This window comes from Mobula hypostoma, chromosome 19 (genome assembly GCF_963921235.1).
Source record: "Mobula hypostoma chromosome 19, sMobHyp1.1, whole genome shotgun sequence".
NCBI lineage: Eukaryota > Metazoa > Chordata > Chondrichthyes > Myliobatiformes > Myliobatidae > Mobula > Mobula hypostoma.
Window position 1 is genome coordinate 63,587,055 of NC_086115.1, and position 18,194 is coordinate 63,605,248.

Below are 18,194 nucleotides of genomic sequence, written 5' to 3' on the forward strand. Positions count from 1 at the left end.
ACAGACAACCATGGAAAACCCATGGTCTCCACGGGGAAGATGTACAGAGACTCCTTACAGAGGACGCTGGAATTGAACTCCCGATTCTGACACCCTGCACTGTGCTAACTGCTATGCTACCGTGGTGCCTCACATGGCAGGAAACTATTTTAGTCAGGGGCCTGTGCATGAAAAGTCATCTGAAATTGAACAGACCCTTTCGTCTTTACCAGTGCCTGTCTGCATTGCCTGGAGATGATGGAGCTCACTCGGTCAGACACTGGCCACATCAGAGACTGAAGATGTCATAATCTGGAGCAACACACAAGATTCTAGACCAGAGGGACACAGTGGGTCAGGCAGCTTCTACACAAGGAAATGGGCCATCGATATTTTGTGTTTAGACCCTTCATCTGACCTCTTGCGACAAATTGCCAGTCAGGATCCTGAATAAATCAGGCTGTGGGGTGTGGAGGGGTTTCTCTAGTCATAAATGTGGGCATGCAGGCAAATCAAACTATTAAAAGGAACACTCACAACATGCTGGAGGAACTCAGCAGGTCGGGCAGCATCCGTGGAAACGATCAGTCGACGTGTTAAAAGGTAAAGATATGCGATTTGTTTTTATAGGATCCCACTCTGTTACTAACCCAGGACTCGCTAGGTCTCCCAACAATGACCACCCCACAATAAAAGATAACACCATCCCAGAGATGCAAAGGAAACAACTTAATTTGATGCAATTCTGACACGAAATGTTCATACTCAACGAGAGCCTGGCGAAATTTGTGAACAACAGTAAACAAGTTAGCAGCATGTCAGCATCATGCTTATAAGAATGCTAGAAAATACAAGTAGACCATGTGACTCCTGAAGCCTACTCCAGCCCACAATTCAGTGTGATCATGGCTGATATGCTGTAGTTTCCCAAACTCTCAATTCTCTGATTTTTCAAAAATGTATTATCTCATACTCAAGTACTTTTGTGTATTTAATATTTCAATAAGATTTGAATACATATATGTTGATCAAGCATTTTGTTTAAATAGTTACAGATTATATGTACATGAATTGTGTACGTCATCACACCACCACGTGATATGCGCGTGTTTCACTGAAACTAAACACGAAGTTACAACCGCATTCCTGGACTTTTGTGTCTTCCTTGGAATTAATTTAGTGTTTGAAGCTACAAAACATAATCAGTAATTCCAATCATCTGGCCTCCAGAACTCTCTGGGCCAGAGAAGCACCACACTCCACAAGAAGAAATTCTAAGAACCTCAGTATCCCACCCATTTAAACATGTCCTCTTGTCCTAACTCCTTCACTACAAGTATATTTCAATCACATGACATTGAAACCAATAGAACCACGTGATCCCCCACATCTTCCCTGACATATAAAGTCTTCATGATCTGCAAGCTGCAAACTGCACAGCTCCAGGGAAAAAATGTTGTATTGAAGGCAGCCAGTTGTAAAATAGACATTGCACCCACCCTCTCTAATCCCATTCAAACACCCCCAGTTTGCAATACTACAGATGATTGGCCAACTAGTTTCATAGTTTCAGTGACTCATTGATAACTTACTCTTCTCAGTTACAATAATGCTTCTGCATGCTATTACATTGATCCACAGCTCCAACCACAGACAGCAATATGGAACAGGTTCAGCTACAAAGGATTTCGAGAAAATCCCTGAAAAGGTTAAATTGCACTAATGTTCCTCCTAGGCTATGTGCTAAATTGCTTAATTCATTCTGATTCAGTAAAGAAAACAATCTGGATTCATGATGAGATGTTGTTATTTATTTATTCTTATTTAGAGACGTAATGCAGATTAGGCCCTTCGGGTCTTTCAAGCTGTGCACCCCCCCCCTCCAGGCAACCCCCGATTTAACCCTAGTCTAATCATGGAACAACTTACCATGAACAATTAGGTATGTCTTTGGACTGTGGGGGGAAACTGTAGGGCCCACAGAAAACCCACGTATTCCACAGATAACATCACACTTGAACTCCAAACTTCGAGCTCCCGAAATGCAGCAGCAACCCCTACCGGAACACATCAAACCAACCAGCATTGCTTCCCATGCCCAATGCAAAACAACTCCTTACTTTTCATTCTGAATTTAGGCTATTTTTAAAGAAACGGTTCTTTAATGGGGGACTCTTGCTCAATCCAAGCAAACTTTTTGCAATTTCTAATGATGTTTTGCCAAATGGTTGAGTCACTCAATTAGATGCATCTCAAACAATTCCAACAATACATGTGAACTTCTGCTTTTGGAAGGAGCGGATGGAAACAATCTCGATGTAGTCAGCTATTTTTAACCTGTGAAGCCCAAGGACATTGCCGGTAAGCTTCCCACCATCCCCCATGCTTGGCTCAGTGACACTCCCTTTGCACGATAACCTTACTGCAATATCTGTACCTCACCTCAAAACTGAATTTCACGATAACCTTACTGCAATATCTGTACCTCACCTCAAAACTGAATTTCACGATAACCTTACTGCAATACCTGTACCTCACCTCAAAACTGAATTTCACGATAATCTTACTGCAACATCTGTACCTCAACTCAAAACCGAATTTCACGATAATCTTACTGCAACATCTGTACCTCAACTCAAAACCGAATTTCACGATAACCTTACTGCAATACCTGTACCTCACCTCAAAACTGAATTTCACGATAATCTTACTGCAACATCTGTACCTCAACTCAAAACCGAATTTCACGATAACCTTACTGCAATATCTGTACCTCACCTCAAAACTGAATTTCATGATAACCTTTCTGCAATATCTGTACCTCACCTCAAAACCGAATTTCACGATAACCTTACTGCAATATCTGTACCTCACCTCAAAACTGAATTTCACGATAACCTTACCGCAATATCTGTACTTCACCTCAAAACTGAATTTCACGATAACCTTACTGCAATACCTGTACCTCACCTCAAAACTGAATTTCACGATAACCTTACCGCAATATCTGTACCTCACTTCAAAACTGAATTTCATGATAACCTTTCTGCAATATCTGTACCTCACCTCAAAACTGAATTTCAAGTATCAGAACTCACTTTAATATCACCAGTATATCATGCAAAATTTTAGCTTTGCGGCGCAGTACAATGCAATACATAATAACAAACACTGTAAACTACAATAAAAAATACATATAGAAAAGGCAATGTTGGCTGGTTGGAATGTTGCAACTTGATTTTAAATACTGTGCATCAAAATAAAAGTACACACTGTAATTTTCATGCATCACAAAGAGAACAAGAGCAATGTGCAAATTATGGAGCGTTTCCCACAGAGAGGAAAGCACAAGAGGTCACTCCACATCCAAATTTTATTATTTTCTTTTTGAATTTCTAAAAATATCCCAGAGTGCCTTTGACTTGTTGATTTTCTTTTCTCCAAGAACCCATTTTCTCCAGGGGCCAGACTATAGAAAACGTGTTTACACAGTTACATATCTGTACTCGTGCAACAACATCACACTTGTGATACACACATGAAAAATGCTGGTAAACAGAAATGGAACAGCAGAAATGGTGATTCATGCAAGAGCTTGGTTTTTTAGCAATCAATTCACAAGAAGAATAATGGTTAAAATGGAAGTTTCAGGCTAAATAAAGACATGCTATATTGTCTCTGTACCATCACATACAAGAGTTAAAACAATAAAAATCTTTTTGGAAATTGTTCTGCACCCAGCAGCTGATGTGAAGAACCTCAGAGAACATAAGATGGCCAAGGATGAAAATGTCTCGAGTTATGACACGATATTAAGTCAGTGTGATGAGTTAAAGTATAACAAGAGGACAAAATGGAAAAGGTTCTGAAGGTGCTATATCTCAATGCACGCAGTACACGGAATAAGGTAGATGATCTTGTAGAGCAGTTAGAGATTGACAGGTATGACATTGTGGGCATCACATTTCTCGTGGCTGAAAGAAGATTATAGCTGGGAGCTTAACATCCAAGGATACACATTGTACCAAAGGGTAGGCAGAGAGGGCAGGGTGGCTCTATTGATCAAAAAAATGAAATCAAATCATTAGAAAGAGGTGATAAAGGATCAGAAAATCCAGAATCCTTGCAGGTAGAGTTAAAAAACTGTAAGGGTAAAAAGACCTAATGGGAGTTACATATAGGCTTCCAACAGTAGTCAGGATGTAGGCTACAAATTACAACAAGAGATAGAAAAGACACAAGACCATAAGACATAGGAGCAGAATAAGGCCGTATGGCCCATCGATTCTGTTCCGCCATTCAATCATGGCTAATCCATTTTTCTCTCCTCCTCAGCCCCAGTTCTCGGCCTTCTCTCCGTAACCTTTGATGTCAAGTCCAATCAAGAACCTATCAATCTTTGCCTTAAATACACCCAACAACCTGGCCTCCACAGCTGCACGTGGCAACAAATTCCACAAATTCACCATCCTTTGGCGAAAGATATTTCTCTGCATCTCTGTTTCGAAAGGATGCCCCACTATCCTGTGACTGTGCTCTCTTGTCCTGGACTCTCCCACCATGGGAAACATCCTTTCCACATCTACACTATCTAGGCCTTTCAACATTCGAAAGGTTTCAATGAGATTCCCCCCTCAGCCTTCTGAATTCCAGCGAGTACAGACCCAGAGCCATCAAACATTCCTCATATGATAACTCTTTCTTTCCCGGAATCATCCTTGTGAACCTCCTTGGACCCTCTCCAATGCCAGCACGTCTTTTCTAAGATAAGAGGCCCAAACTGTTCACAATACTCAAGGTGAGGCCTCACCAGTGCCTTATAAAGCCTCAGCATCACATCCTTGCTCTTGTATTCTAGACCTCTAGAAATGAATAGTAACATGGCATTTGCCTTCCTCACCGCTGACTCAACCTGCAAGTTGACCTTTAGGGTTAAGGACTCCCAAGTCCTTTTGCATCTCAACATGAAAAAGGGCAATGTTTTGACGTCAAGGGAGATTTCAAAATGCACGAAGATTGGGAAAATCAGGTTGGTGCTGGATCCCAAGCGAGGAAATTTGTAGCATACCCACAAGATGGCTTTTTAGTGCAGCTCAGGAGAAGACAATGACGCCTAACGGCAGCTCCTTTGCTTGCATCTTTGGAAACATCTCTACTTCCATCTTAGTATCTCTATTTCTCCCTTTCAGAATTCTTTTGAAGACCTTGACCTGAGGAGTTACACGCTGACTTTGGTTCTTTGCGGGAATGGGACCCGTTCTCGGGGTTTCACAACTGGCCATTATTCGGCATACCAAGGGCGCAGCCTAAGAGCTCAGCTCGCCTTCAGAGTTCCGGGATCTCGTGACTCTGGAAACAGGCGCACCGAAGGTCAGTGTCCCGGCAGGAAATCGGTGTGTCGTGGGAGATGGAAGATCTCCGGCTATGTGCCCAGAGACCCGAGTTCTTTGGGCACAGAGCTTGGAAAAAGTGAAACAACGGACTTTTAACATTGTAATCAGCAAGTTGTTGTTATGTCTCCCCTCTTGCTGCGAAATGGAGACATCTCTTTTTCCCTTATTAGGGAGAGAGAGAGAGAGCCTGTGGTATGTCGAATACCATGTGAATGAGTGTTCTTTGGGGTACTGCAAGTCTGTGTCGTTGCTGTTGCTTTGCTGCACGCTTGAGTGCTCGGTGGTGGGTGCCGATGCTTTTTTTTTGCTGGTGGGGGAGGGAGGGATCGTTGCTTTGCTGCTGCTTACGTGTAGGAGGGGGGAGCTGAGGCAAGTGGCTGTGAGTTCTAACATTTAACTGTCATTCAAAGTGAACTTCATCGCTATTACTAGGGAGAAGGTGCTTGGGAAGCTGAAAACTCTGAAGGTAGATAAGTCATCTGGACTACACACCTGGGTTCTGAAAGAGGCAGCGGAAGAGATTATGGAGGTGTTAGTGCAAGAATCACTAGATTCTGCAATGGTTTCAAAGGATAGGAAAATTGCAAATGTCATTCCACTCTTTAAGAAGGGAGGGAAACAGAAGAAAGGAAATTATAAACCAATTAGTCTGACCTCAGTGGTTGGAAAGATGTTGGAGTGTACTTTAAGGATGAGGTTTTGGGGTGCTTAGAGGCACATGATAAAGTAGACTAAAATCAGCATGGTTTCCTTGAGGAAAAATCTTACATGACAAATCTGTTGGAATTCTTTAAGGAAACAACAGGCAGGATAGACTGTTAAGAGTGATTTTTGGATCCAGCACATTTGCATTTACCATTCGGCCACCAGTCTTCGGTTCTGATTACAAACTGTGGATTTAATTTGGAGAGCAGCTCTGAACACCGGGTTCCTAAAAGCCGTGAATCCCAGACCAGACAATGGTGAGTAAAATTCATTTCGAAGCCTGTGGTGTGGGTGCAAATCAGGAGGTGTGAAGTTTGTCTGTAGTTTCAAAGAAAGCATTGTAGATACATTGTAAATATGGAATTGTCCTTCAATGTTTAGCATAGGTTGCTAAAGTATAATCACGTGAAGGCAGCCTCCTTGTGACTCAAGGGCATGTGTCAAGAAGATTAATTTATTCATTGAGACACAGCACAGAACAGGACCTTTGAACCACACCACCCAGCAATCCCGATTTAACCCTAGTCTAATCATGAGACAATTTACAGTGACCAATTTTTGGACTGTGGGAGGAAATCAAAGCACCCAGAGAAAACCCGTGCCTTCCATGGAGAAGACTTAAAAACTCCTTACATGTGATGCTGGGATTGTACTTAAAACTCTGACGCCCCTAGCTGTAGTAGTGTCCCACTAACCACCCTGACACAGTGGTGTCAAGAAAACAACCTCTCCCTCAATGCTGCAAAAACAAAGGAGCTGGTTGTGAATTACAGGAGGAATGGAGACAGACTAAACCCTATAGACATCAATGGATCTGGGGTTGAGAGGGTAAACAGCTTTAAGTTCCTCGGCATCCACATCACCGAGGACCTCACGTGGTCTGTACACACCAGCTGTGTGGTGTAAAAGGCACAAAAGCACCTCTTTCACCTCAGATGGTTGAGGAATTTTGGTATGGGCCCCAAATCCTAAGAACTTTCTACAGGGGCACAATTGAGAGCATCCTGACTGGCTGCATCACTGCCTGGTATGGGAACTGTACCTCCCTTAATTGCAGGATTCTGCAGAGAGTGGTGCGGGCAGCCCAGCGCATCTGTAGTTGTGAACTTCCCATGATTCAGGATATTTACAAGGACAGGTGTGTAAAAAGGGCCCGTAGGATCTTTGGGGACCTGAGTCAGCCCAATCACAATATATTCCAGCTGCTGTCATCCGGGAAACGGTACCGCAGCATAAAAGCCAGGACCAACAGGCTCCAGAACAGCTTCTTCCACGAGGCCATCAGACTGATTAACTCATGCTGATTTCAGTGTACTCTATATTACATTGACTGGTCTATTTATTATAAATTACTATGAATGCACATTGGACATTTGGACGTAGACATTACGTAAAGATTTTTACTCGTCATGTATGTGAAGGATGTAAGAAATAAAGTCAATTCGGCTACGCTACCATGGAGCCCAAAGTGGGTAAGGGCACAGAGCTCTCTATGCACACTTGGAAGCTCAGCAGTGCAGCCAGACACTTCTTCCTGGTATAACTGTAGAAGCCGCTCTAGTCAACCAAAGGTGCCACACTCTGTCAGCAAAGCTTTTCTGGATTTCTGCAGTGCAGCAGTGGGCAGCTGTGCCTCATCTCAGCAGGGAAAGGTTTCACGGACTCAGAGATTCTGAATGTTCTAGAAATCCACAGCAACACATATGAAATGCTGGAGAACTCAAAATGTCAGGCAGCGACTCAAAGCTGATATAGAAGTCACAAATAAGGACACCAGGATAGTGTAGTGGTTAGCGCAATGCTCTTACAGCTCAGGGCATGGGAGTTCAGAGTTCAATTCCAACGTCATCCGTAATGAGTCTGCACATTCTGCCTGTAGAATGCATGGATTTTTTCTGGGTGCTCGGGCTTCCTCCCAAAGTCCGAAGATGTACCGGTTAGCAGGTTAATTGGATTGGAAATTGTCCAGTGTTTAGGCTAGGGTTAAATTCAGGTTACTGGGTGGCATGATCTCAAGGGGCCGGAAGGACCCTTCCCTGCCATATCCCAGTAAATAAATAACTCTACCAGCTAAACACAAATCATTCAATTTTTGACCAATGGAATATTTGGCTTCGCTTTAGTCAATGGCATTACAACTCAGCACGGGTAACATAGTGGTTACAGCAATGCCTTACAGCACCAGCAAATCAGGTTCAATTCCTGCTGCAGTCTGTAAGGAGTTTGTACGTTCTCCACGTAAATGCGTGGGCTTGTTCCAGGTGCTCTGGTCCCCTCCAAAGACATTCTGGTTAGTAGGTTAATTGGTCTGGTGGGTGTAATTGGGCAACATAGGATCATTGAGCCTCGAAACTTTAAATAAAAAGTAAATCTCGGAGACAGGCCCAGAGGGTATGTACCCCAGGATAATGGCCTTGTATCCTCATTGGCCACTGGAAATGGCAGGTGGAGGATGGCAGGTGTTATTCCTTTGTTCAAGAAAGATAATAGGGATAACGCTGAGAATTTTGGACCAGAGCGTCTTACATCAGTGGTGGGCAAATTATTGGAGAAGATTCTTACAGACAGGATTTATGAGCATTTGGAGAAGCATGGTCAGATTAGAGAAGTCAGAGTGACTTTTTGAGGGATAGGTCAGACCTCACAAGCCTGATTGAAGTTGCTGAGGATGAGACAAAACAAACTGATGAAGGTAGAGCAGTGGATGTGGTGGATTTTAGTAAGGTATTTGACAAGGTTCCCTATGGTAGACACATCCAGAAAGTCAAGAGGCATGGGATCCAGGAAAACTTGGCTGCCCTGAATTCAGAATCGGCTTGTTTGCAGAAGGCAGAGGGTAGCATTTGATGGAGCGTATTCTGCCTGGAGATTGGTGGTGAGTGGGGTTCCCAGGGTTCTGTTGCAGGACCCCTGATCTGTGCCATTTATAAATTACTTAGGTGAGGAAGTGGAAGGGTGGATAATTAGGTTTACAAATGACGTGAAGGTTAGTGGTGTTGTGAATTGTGTAGAAGATTGTCCTAGGTTATGATGGGATATTGATAGGATGCAGAGCTTTGCTGAGAAATGGCAGATGGAGTTCAATTCCGGAAACAGTATGGGGTTAATGCTGGATTCCTAGCAATATGGAGAAACAAAGCGATCTTGAGATCCACATCCACAAACCCCTCAACTACCCTGTCAACTTGCACATTAGTCAGGGGATTGGATTCAAGAGCTGTAGGGGTATCGTGACACCTCTATAGAACTGATTAGATCACATTGTGTTCAGTTCTGGTCACCTCATGCTAGGAACGACGCGGAAGCTTTAGAGAGGGTACAGCGGACATTTAAGAGGACGCTGCCTCAATTAGAGAGCATATCTTATGAGGATCTTTTGAGCGAGCTGAAGCTTTTCCCTTTGGAGCAAAGAAGGATAAGAAGTGGCCTGATAGAGGTGTACAAAATGGTAAGAGATAGATAGTGTGGACACAGCCAGAGACATCTCGCAAGGATGAAATGGCCAAATCAAGGCGTTACGATTTTAAGGTGATTGCAGGAAAGTAGAGTGGATGTTAGAGGTAGTTTTTGTTTACAAGAAGTGGAGGGTACATGGAATGTGCTGCCGTGGGTGGTGGTAGAGGCAGAAACATTAGGGACATTAAACAGACTATTAGATAGGCACATGGATGATAGAATAATGGTGTCTGTGCTATAGGAGAGGGTTAGGGTTGGAGTTAGAGTTAGACTGATCTTGGGGTAGGTTAAAAGGCTGGAACAAAGAGCCTGTAGAGGGTTGTTTTGTTCTATGTTCTAAAAGGTGTAAACATCCCCGGAGAACAATCATGTCCTTACAAACATCCCCTAACATCCTCCTGCAATAGACATGAAGGGTCACTTCCTGGACCAAAGGAGTTCAAGGAAACTGGCTTGCCAACACTTTTTTAAAGAAACGATTGTTGACTCCTCTGTCTTCTGGAAGGAGTCTTACAACCCTCCCAATTTCTCCCAATGGCTGACTGTTGGTTGTGAACCTTTACTGGTTACTTCAGAGTCAAACTACCAGCAAATGTGGAGGTGATTGTTGTGCCACTTCTGTGTCAGATAGCTTACTCCTGGATTTCATGTCTTCATGAAGGACCTCTTCTGGAATTTGTGGTCATTTAACTTTGAGGCATTTGACGCTGTGGAAACAGAGATCATACTATCCTGTACTACTTGGCATGACACTCTGCCAACTACTACAGGAGGGATGCATCTAACCTTTAAAATAACATTTACTTCTGCTTTCAGTGTCACCCAAATAGGATTTTTCTATGAATGAACAGTGACAATCATGATTCAGATGAAATAGTTGAAGAATCTCACTGGAGACCACTTTTAGTCATTGCATAAGACCATTAAGATACAAGAGCAAAAGTAGGCCAATTTGGCGGACTTTGGGAGAACTGGATACAAGAAATGTGGCAGTATGGTTTTCACATTATATATTAATGATTTGGATGATAGAATTGATGGCTTTGCAGCCAAGTATGCAGGTGACACAAAGACAGGTGGAGGGGCAGGTAGTGTTGAGGAATCAGAGAGAGTAAAATAAAATTTTATGTTGGAATTGAGGGCTATTCTTTGACATATGTGAGTGCATTAACATAGTAATTTTGATGCTGGTGCTGTTTGATTCGAACGTGAATTCTTTCTCTTCCCAACTAATTTGAACACTGTAGTTGAGGGGATCTGTTTTAAATCAAAATGCAAACTGAGAGTAGCGAACTGGCATTATCATCCCTTCCAATCAAAGGGCAGGTTGTAAATTAGGCTGAAGATTTTCCATTCCTCAATTTGTCTTACTACTTGAAACAAATTTCATCCCTCTAAATCTGAGGTTATTGTATTGAACATCTTGTCTTTACATAATTCTTGTTTCATGGGTTCTAATGGAACAATTGGAAACTGTTCCCATATCCAACACTGAAGAGAATGGATTGAATTTACATTTACCTCCCAGTTTCTCATTTCATTCCCCCCCACTCCACCACCCACACATCTTCCCCCTCACCTGGCTTCACCTATCACCTGCCAGCTTGTACTTCTTCCTTTTCCTCCACCTCTTATTCTGGTGTCTACCCACTTCCTTTCCAGTCCTGATGAAGAGTCTTGGCCCAAAATTTCATCTGCTTATTCCTCTCGTGGATGCTACCTGACCCAAGTTCCTGCAGCAAATTGTGCGTTGCTCTGGATTTCCAAAGGGCAGAATCTCAAGTGGTTTTGAATTTACTCTGTTTATATCTTTATTTGCTTTCCCTCCTGCCCTGAGTGGGCAGGTTTTTATTTGTGAGGCTTCACCCAAAATGCTTGCAGATTTTTCAGCTCCAGTCGAGAAGCTATGATCTGTATACAGTTGACTGCACACTGCTGAGAGGTTCTCGATTGGAGCCAAAACTACTGCAAACATTTTGCAAACACCAGGATATCTGCAGATGCTGGAAATTCAAATTCCACCAGCATTTTGTGTGTGTTGCAAACATTTTGCCAAGCTCAGCGATCAACCAAACTTCCAAATAGCCAACACCAGCTACCAATATTACACAATATTCAGAATGGTGACTGTGTTATAGGCCAGTGATTGCCAAATAAAGTGAGTGTGATATATATGGCAAGTGCAATATGTATCAAAATCAGGTTTAACATCTCTGGCACATGCAGTGAAATTTGTTGTTATGTGGCAGCAGTACATTGCAATATATAATAATAAAAACTGTGAATTGCAGTAAATGTATAAAAAGTTAAATTAAGTAATGCCAAAAGAGAGAAAACAGTGAGGAAACAGAAAATAGTGAGGAAGTGTCCATGCCTTCAATATCCATTCAGAAATCATGTGGCAGAGGGGAAAAAGCCATTCCTTAATCATTGAGTGTGTGCCTTCAGGCTCCTGTACCTCCTCCTTGACTGTAGTAATGAGAAGAGGGCATATTCTGGGTGATGGGGGTCCTTAATGATGGATGCCACCTTTTTAAGGCATTACCCCCTGATGATGCCCTGGATGTTGGCGAGGCTAGTGCCCATAATGGAGCTGACTGAGTTTATAACTTTCCACAGCTTATTTCAATCCTGTGCAGCCAGTTAGACTGAATGCTCTCTGCGGTACATCCGTAGAAATTTGCCAGTGTCTTTGTTACAGATTACTATCGAAAATTATCTTCCACTCTGGATACTTTAATTTTGCCAAGTTCACTGCCTAGAATCCTTACAACATTAGCAATCTGAAGTTAAGTACTAGGCTCTGGCCAACCACATCAATGCATATCTACAATATTCCTGCAAATGGACAATATTCTCGCTAGAATATTGTCCAAAATCCCAGACAAAGGATGAAATGAAGACAGCCCCTCAAACTGCTTCCCCCATAAACCCTGGTGCCTTTTAATCACAACAACTAGTCACTTATCAAATAATCCTTGGCCTGACCTCAACTGACAGACACCCTATTTCAACTAAATATCATGAAGAATCCCTTCACAACATCTGTGATAAATGGGTTCTTTGCAACTCTGGTACTGAAACAGTACATTTTCAGCTTTAAACTTTACTTACTGTCAGTGCACAGGCTCCTACTAGGCTATCATCATTAAGTTTAAAAAGACCTAATTTATGAAGCAACCACTCTCAATGCTTTGCACTCTGCATCAAGGATCTGCCTCTTGCCTTTCACACTAGGCAGCTTCAGCTGACCAGGACATGTCACATGTCTCCAGGAGGTTTTGATCTTATCTGTTCTCAGCATCCGCAACGTTTCAGCACTTACCAGAAATGCGGAAACAAGACACGGAGCACCCGGTCCTGTTTCTTCACACACTAAATGACAACTACACCCTTGCTCCTCCAGCCACTCACTGTCAGCACTTTTCCATGGACCTGTCTTGTGCGTAGGAGAAATCTTACCCAAGCTACTCACCAGTGCATAAAACTCCCCTGGGTATGATGCACTGTACAGCCAGACTGAATAATATCAAGGGTACAGTAACTAACGTTACAGTATTTCCAACTTGCAGCTTAGAACATGACATCATTGAAAGATGGCCAGCAGCCATGCCACACGTTGAGAAAGGCCTGCTGCTTTTTTTTCACGCTTAGGCACGGCCTGTGTGTTGCTTTGTGACACTGCACATTGCTTGTTTGTCAGTCTTTGTTTTTGTATAGGTGTTTCCATTAGTTCCATTGCGTTTTATCCCTGTAAATACAAGGTAGTGTGTAGTATCATTCGGTATATGTACTTAGATAACAAATTTACTTTGAACTTTATATCGCATAACAGTAGTTGTGGGTGTGGATGCCATCTGTACCCCAACACCGTGCCAAGGGATGACAGGGGTGAAGCCACCACGAAGCATTGTTGCCACATTAACTGGAGGCAGGGTCATGCAGAAAGTTGCAGGCAGAATGAGCACCTCATTCACTCATTCTCTCTCTCTCTCTAAACACACACAGTCATTACCTGATCTTGTAGTTGGGTAGGGTATGCTTCCTCTTGATGACCCTCTTGAGCTGGTTGACGATGATGGAGGTGAGCTGTGGCATGGGCCGGCCCTCAAACTGCGACTTCACTTCGAAATCGATGAAAGGGTCGTCCATGAAGGCGAAAGACCAATGCGTGAAGGGACGCCGGGTGAACTGCAGCCGCAGCCGGCCCACCACTCTCCTCATCTTGACGAAGAGATAGGCCGACTTGCCAAAGACCAGGTCCACGTCGATTGCGAGATGAAAGCCCCCGTTGTACTCGAGCTCCACCTCGAAGTTGAGCTCGTCGGGGACGCCGCCGCCGCCGGCCTCATCGTCCTGGCCAGCGGCGGCAGGGCTGGACGGGACGGGCTGCAGCAGCCGAGCGCTCCGGAGCACCGGGAGCGCGTTGCCCAGGGAGATGTCGCGGAGGCGGAGACCCTCCAGCAGCCGGCCCGCCGTCTTGGTCTGCAGCAGCTCCTCGAACTCCACTTTGATCTTCTTGGTGATCCAGTGTCGGACGATCGGGGTGTCGCGGAGCTCCCGAAAGAGAAACAGAAAGATGGCGTTGAGAAAGTGGCAGCTCTCGGGCTTGCCGCCGCCGCCGGTCCCGGGCGCGGAGCAAGCGGAGTCCGGGGAAGCCGGCGGCTCCTTGCTGCCGCTGAAATAGTCCTTAAGCGGGGGCTCAACCACAGGTTTGACGTATTGGACATGCCGGGGTACAGTCTCGGGTTTGTTCCGGTACAGCAATAATATCTGCAACACCACGACGCACAGAGCCCCGGCCAGTGCAGACAACAGGATCACATAAATCATCGCCGCTCCCTTTATATCGTTTAAACACTCACCTTTTATTTTTACTAATTTTACACTTCCCTCTGTCTCCTTTCCTCCTTGCTACCATATTTAAGGCTCCATATTTTCGCGGACCATACCTAGCAGCACAATGAAAGAGAGTCTGTCTCCCCTCCCCTCCTCCTCTTCACAGTCAGCGTACGTGCGCAACACGCCCCGCAACAGCGCCAACGCTTGCCCGCGGCTTCCAAACCCCCCCAGTGGCCGAGCCACGCTGCACCAACACCGGCTCCCTGCTGCGGATCTGGGTCAGCTGGCGACGTTAGACCCGAGCTGTCATATAACCAAACCCGGGCAAATACGAAAACCAGCGCCTATGCGCTTACGATTGAATTGTAACGCATTTTAATCCAAAGCACGAGTTTGAGGAGACTGCAATCTGGACAGGCTGCAGCACCGAACCGGCTCCGAGGCTGTGGACTCTCTGCGGTTCATGTCCTCTGTGTTAAATCCATGTTTGTTTAGTGTTTGCACAATCTGCTCTTTTTTTTTGCACGTTGGGTGCCTGACTATCTTGGTTGTGTGGCTTTTAATGGGTTCTGATGTGTTTCTTTGTTTTGTGGCCGCCTGCAAGAAGAAGAATCTCAAGGTCGTATACGGTATACAAACTTTAATAATGTACTTCGAACTTCATGCGTTCACTATTTTATTTGCACTTTGTCCTATAGTGTTATCTGCTTTTAAGGAAAAATTTTTTCTATTTTTCATTTCCAGCTTGTTAATAGAAAAATACGACATTTTAGCCTTCGCTCTTCTGCGCTATTTAAGGCTCTTCGAACAAACGTTGCCTTCATCCTGAAGAATCTCTGTTCAGTAGTGATCCTGTATCGGGGGTTGGAATTGCAGTCACTACGTACGAGCCCAGAATGCAGAACAATGCAGGTTTCTAACATGGCCGACTGTGAATAAGCTGTATCTCCGTCGCGGTGCCGGCGAGCAGTTTTAAGGAACAGTATCGCTCAAGGTCTTCCTCAACAGCGACTCCCCTACTTGACACCTCCAGATGAGTTGTAGGTTAGTTTTTTATAAGGGAAGTTATTTTATTTAGTTTGAAACTATTGAAAATTATTGCGTGGAAAGTTATTTTTAATTAATTTCGTTTAATTCAGCACAAAAATAAAAAGTGAAATCCCTTATAATAAGTCGCCACGAGAAGACCGTTCATACTCTGGAAGACTCCACCAAACAACCTGTGGAATGCCGTTTCCAAAGGCCGCAAAGTTCCCAGGGATTTGTGGATTGTGGACTACCCCGAAATTCATCAAGATTGGTAGCTATGAAGAGAGAGAGAGAGCGAACCACGAACGGTCAGACGAGAATTACCAGGAGATCCAGCCATCCGGCTCCCCTGCACGCTTTCCATCCGTGCTGGGTTACGAGCTGGCGATCTCTTTGGAAACTCAGCCGGCAGAAGGCAATGGCAAACCATTGCTGTAACTTGCCTCGTACGCGGTTCCCCGCTATGTCAGAGAGGCGCGGAGGGAAATCGCCCGCGAACCGGAGAAACTCGGGAGGCGACGTACCTTTCCTTTCCATTCCAGCTAATCTACTACAAATGTAAAATGTTCCTCGATTGGCGGTCTCACCACTTCTCAAAGGGAAATAAACGTTCTACGGACTCCTGAAGGCCGAGGTCCACGAGAAAACCCGTGAGATGTGGAATATTTTGTGGGAGACGAGTATTGGAGACTGAGCAACTCACGGACAGCCGTGATATGCTGAGGAGAGGGAAACCAGGGGTCCACCAGCCAGTCCCCAGAGGTGGAGAGGGTCAGTAATTTTAAACTCCTGGGTGTCACTTATTTCACCATATAAATGCAATTCCAAAGAGCCTCTACTTCTTTAGCCGTCTGCGGAGGTTCAGCATGTCTTCAAAACCCTTGACAAACGTTTATAGATGTGTAGTGGAAAGTGTAAGGTTGCATTACAGTGGTATATCAAGGCAACTGGACTTGCTGTATTGTCCAGAAGACATTTCACCACTCATCCGAAAAGCTTCAGTTCTCATCCATGAAGGGTGGTTTTCCGGTTTATAAACTCGGTGAGTTGTTTAAAGGTATAGCAATTATATGAGGGTTGTTAAAAGTCGTGGAGGTAATCAGAGGGTCATTAGTCTTACCTTTGCATGAATAGAGGTGTGAACTGTTGTGGAGATACTGGATTAGAGATGTTAGGATTGCATTATAAATAACTGATTTGTGGTGTCATACCCCTTCAGTTCAGGGATGGGCTTTCCAGTGTGACAAGGGTGACTTCTTTAACCCCTCTTTCAAACCACCTGGCCTCCCTGTCCAAACTGTGCACATTCTTATCATCAAAGAAGTGTCTTTTGTCCTTTAGGTGTATGTATTGACCTGAGGTGTTAGCCGTCCTATGTTGGGCTATCCATAAGACCATAAGACAAAGGAGCAGAAGTTGGCCATTCGGCCCATCGAGCCTGCTCCGCCATTTTATCATGAGCTGATCCATTTTCTCCTATTTAGTCCCTCTCCCCCACCTTCTCACCATAACCTTTGATGCCCTGGCTACTCAGATACCTATCAATCTCTGCCTTAAAAACACCCAATGACTTGGCCTCCACTGCTGCCCGTGGCAACAGATTCCATAGATTCACCACCCTCTGACTAAAAAAATTTCTTCGCATTTCTGTTCTGAAAGGGCACCCTTCAATCCTTAAGTCATGCCCTCTCGTACTAGACTCCCCCATCATGGGAAACAACTTTGCCACATCCACTCTGTCCATGCCTTTTAACATTCGAAATGTTTCTATGAGGTCTCCCCTCATTCTTCTAAACTCCAAGGAATACAGTCGAAGAGCGGACAAACGTTCCTCATATGTTAACCCCTCTCATTCCCGGAATCATTCTAGTGAATCTTCTCTGTACCCTCTCCAACGTCAGCACATCCTTTCTTAAATGAGGAGACCAAAACTGCCCACAGTACTCCAAGTGAGGTCTCACCAGCGCCTTATAGAGCCTCAACATCACATCCCTGCTCCTATACTCTATTCCTCTAGAAATGAATGCCAACATTGCATTCGCTGCCTTCATTACTGACTCAACCTGGAGGTTAACTTTAAGGGTATCCTGTACGAGGACTCCCAAGTCCCGTTGCATCTCAGAACTTTGAATTCTTTCCCCATTTAAATAATAGTCTGCCCGTTTATTTTTTCTGCCAAAGTGCATAACCATACACTTTCCAACATTGTACTTCATTTGCCACTTCTCTGCTCATTCTTCCAATCTATCCAAGTCTCTCTGCAGACTCTCCGTTTCCTCAGCATTACCGGCCCCCCCACCTATCTTCGTATCATCAGCAAACTTAGCCACAAAGCCATCTATTCCATAATCTAATTCGTTGATGTACAATGTAAAAAGAAGCGGCCCCAACACTGATCCCTGCAGAACACCACTGGTAACCGGCAGCCAACCAGAATAGGATCCCTTTATTCCCACTCTCTGCTTCCTGCCAATCAGCCAAAGCTCTATCCACGTGTGTAACTTTCCTGTAATTCCATGGGCTCTTATCTTGTTAAGTAGCCTCATGTGTGGCACCTTGTCAAAGGCCTTCTGAAAATCCAAATATACAACATCCACTGCATCTCCCTTGTCTAGCCTACTGGTAATTTCCTCAAAAAATTGTAATAGGTTTGTCAGGCAGGATTTTCCTTTAAGGAATCCATGCTGAGTTCTGCCTATCTTGTCATATGCCTCCAGGTACTCTGTAACCTCATCCTTGACAGTCGACTCCAACAACTTGCCAACCACCGATGTCAAGCTAACAGGTCTA

The 18,194-nt window shown here is 44.3% G+C and overlaps 1 protein-coding gene across 1 annotated transcript in view; it reads right to left on the reverse strand.

The window, feature by feature from the left end:
• pdzd8 (PDZ domain containing 8) overlaps positions 1-14,703 on the reverse strand; it is a 258,403-nt gene extending 243,700 nt beyond the window's left edge. The window contains exon 1 of the mRNA XM_063072050.1: positions 13,549-14,703. Within this exon, the coding sequence (XP_062928120.1) occupies positions 13,549-14,366 (818 nt within the window). The 5' untranslated portion in view covers positions 14,367-14,703. The remainder of the gene's footprint in view (positions 1-13,548) is intronic.
• Positions 14,704-18,194: the final 3,491 nt, after the last annotated feature.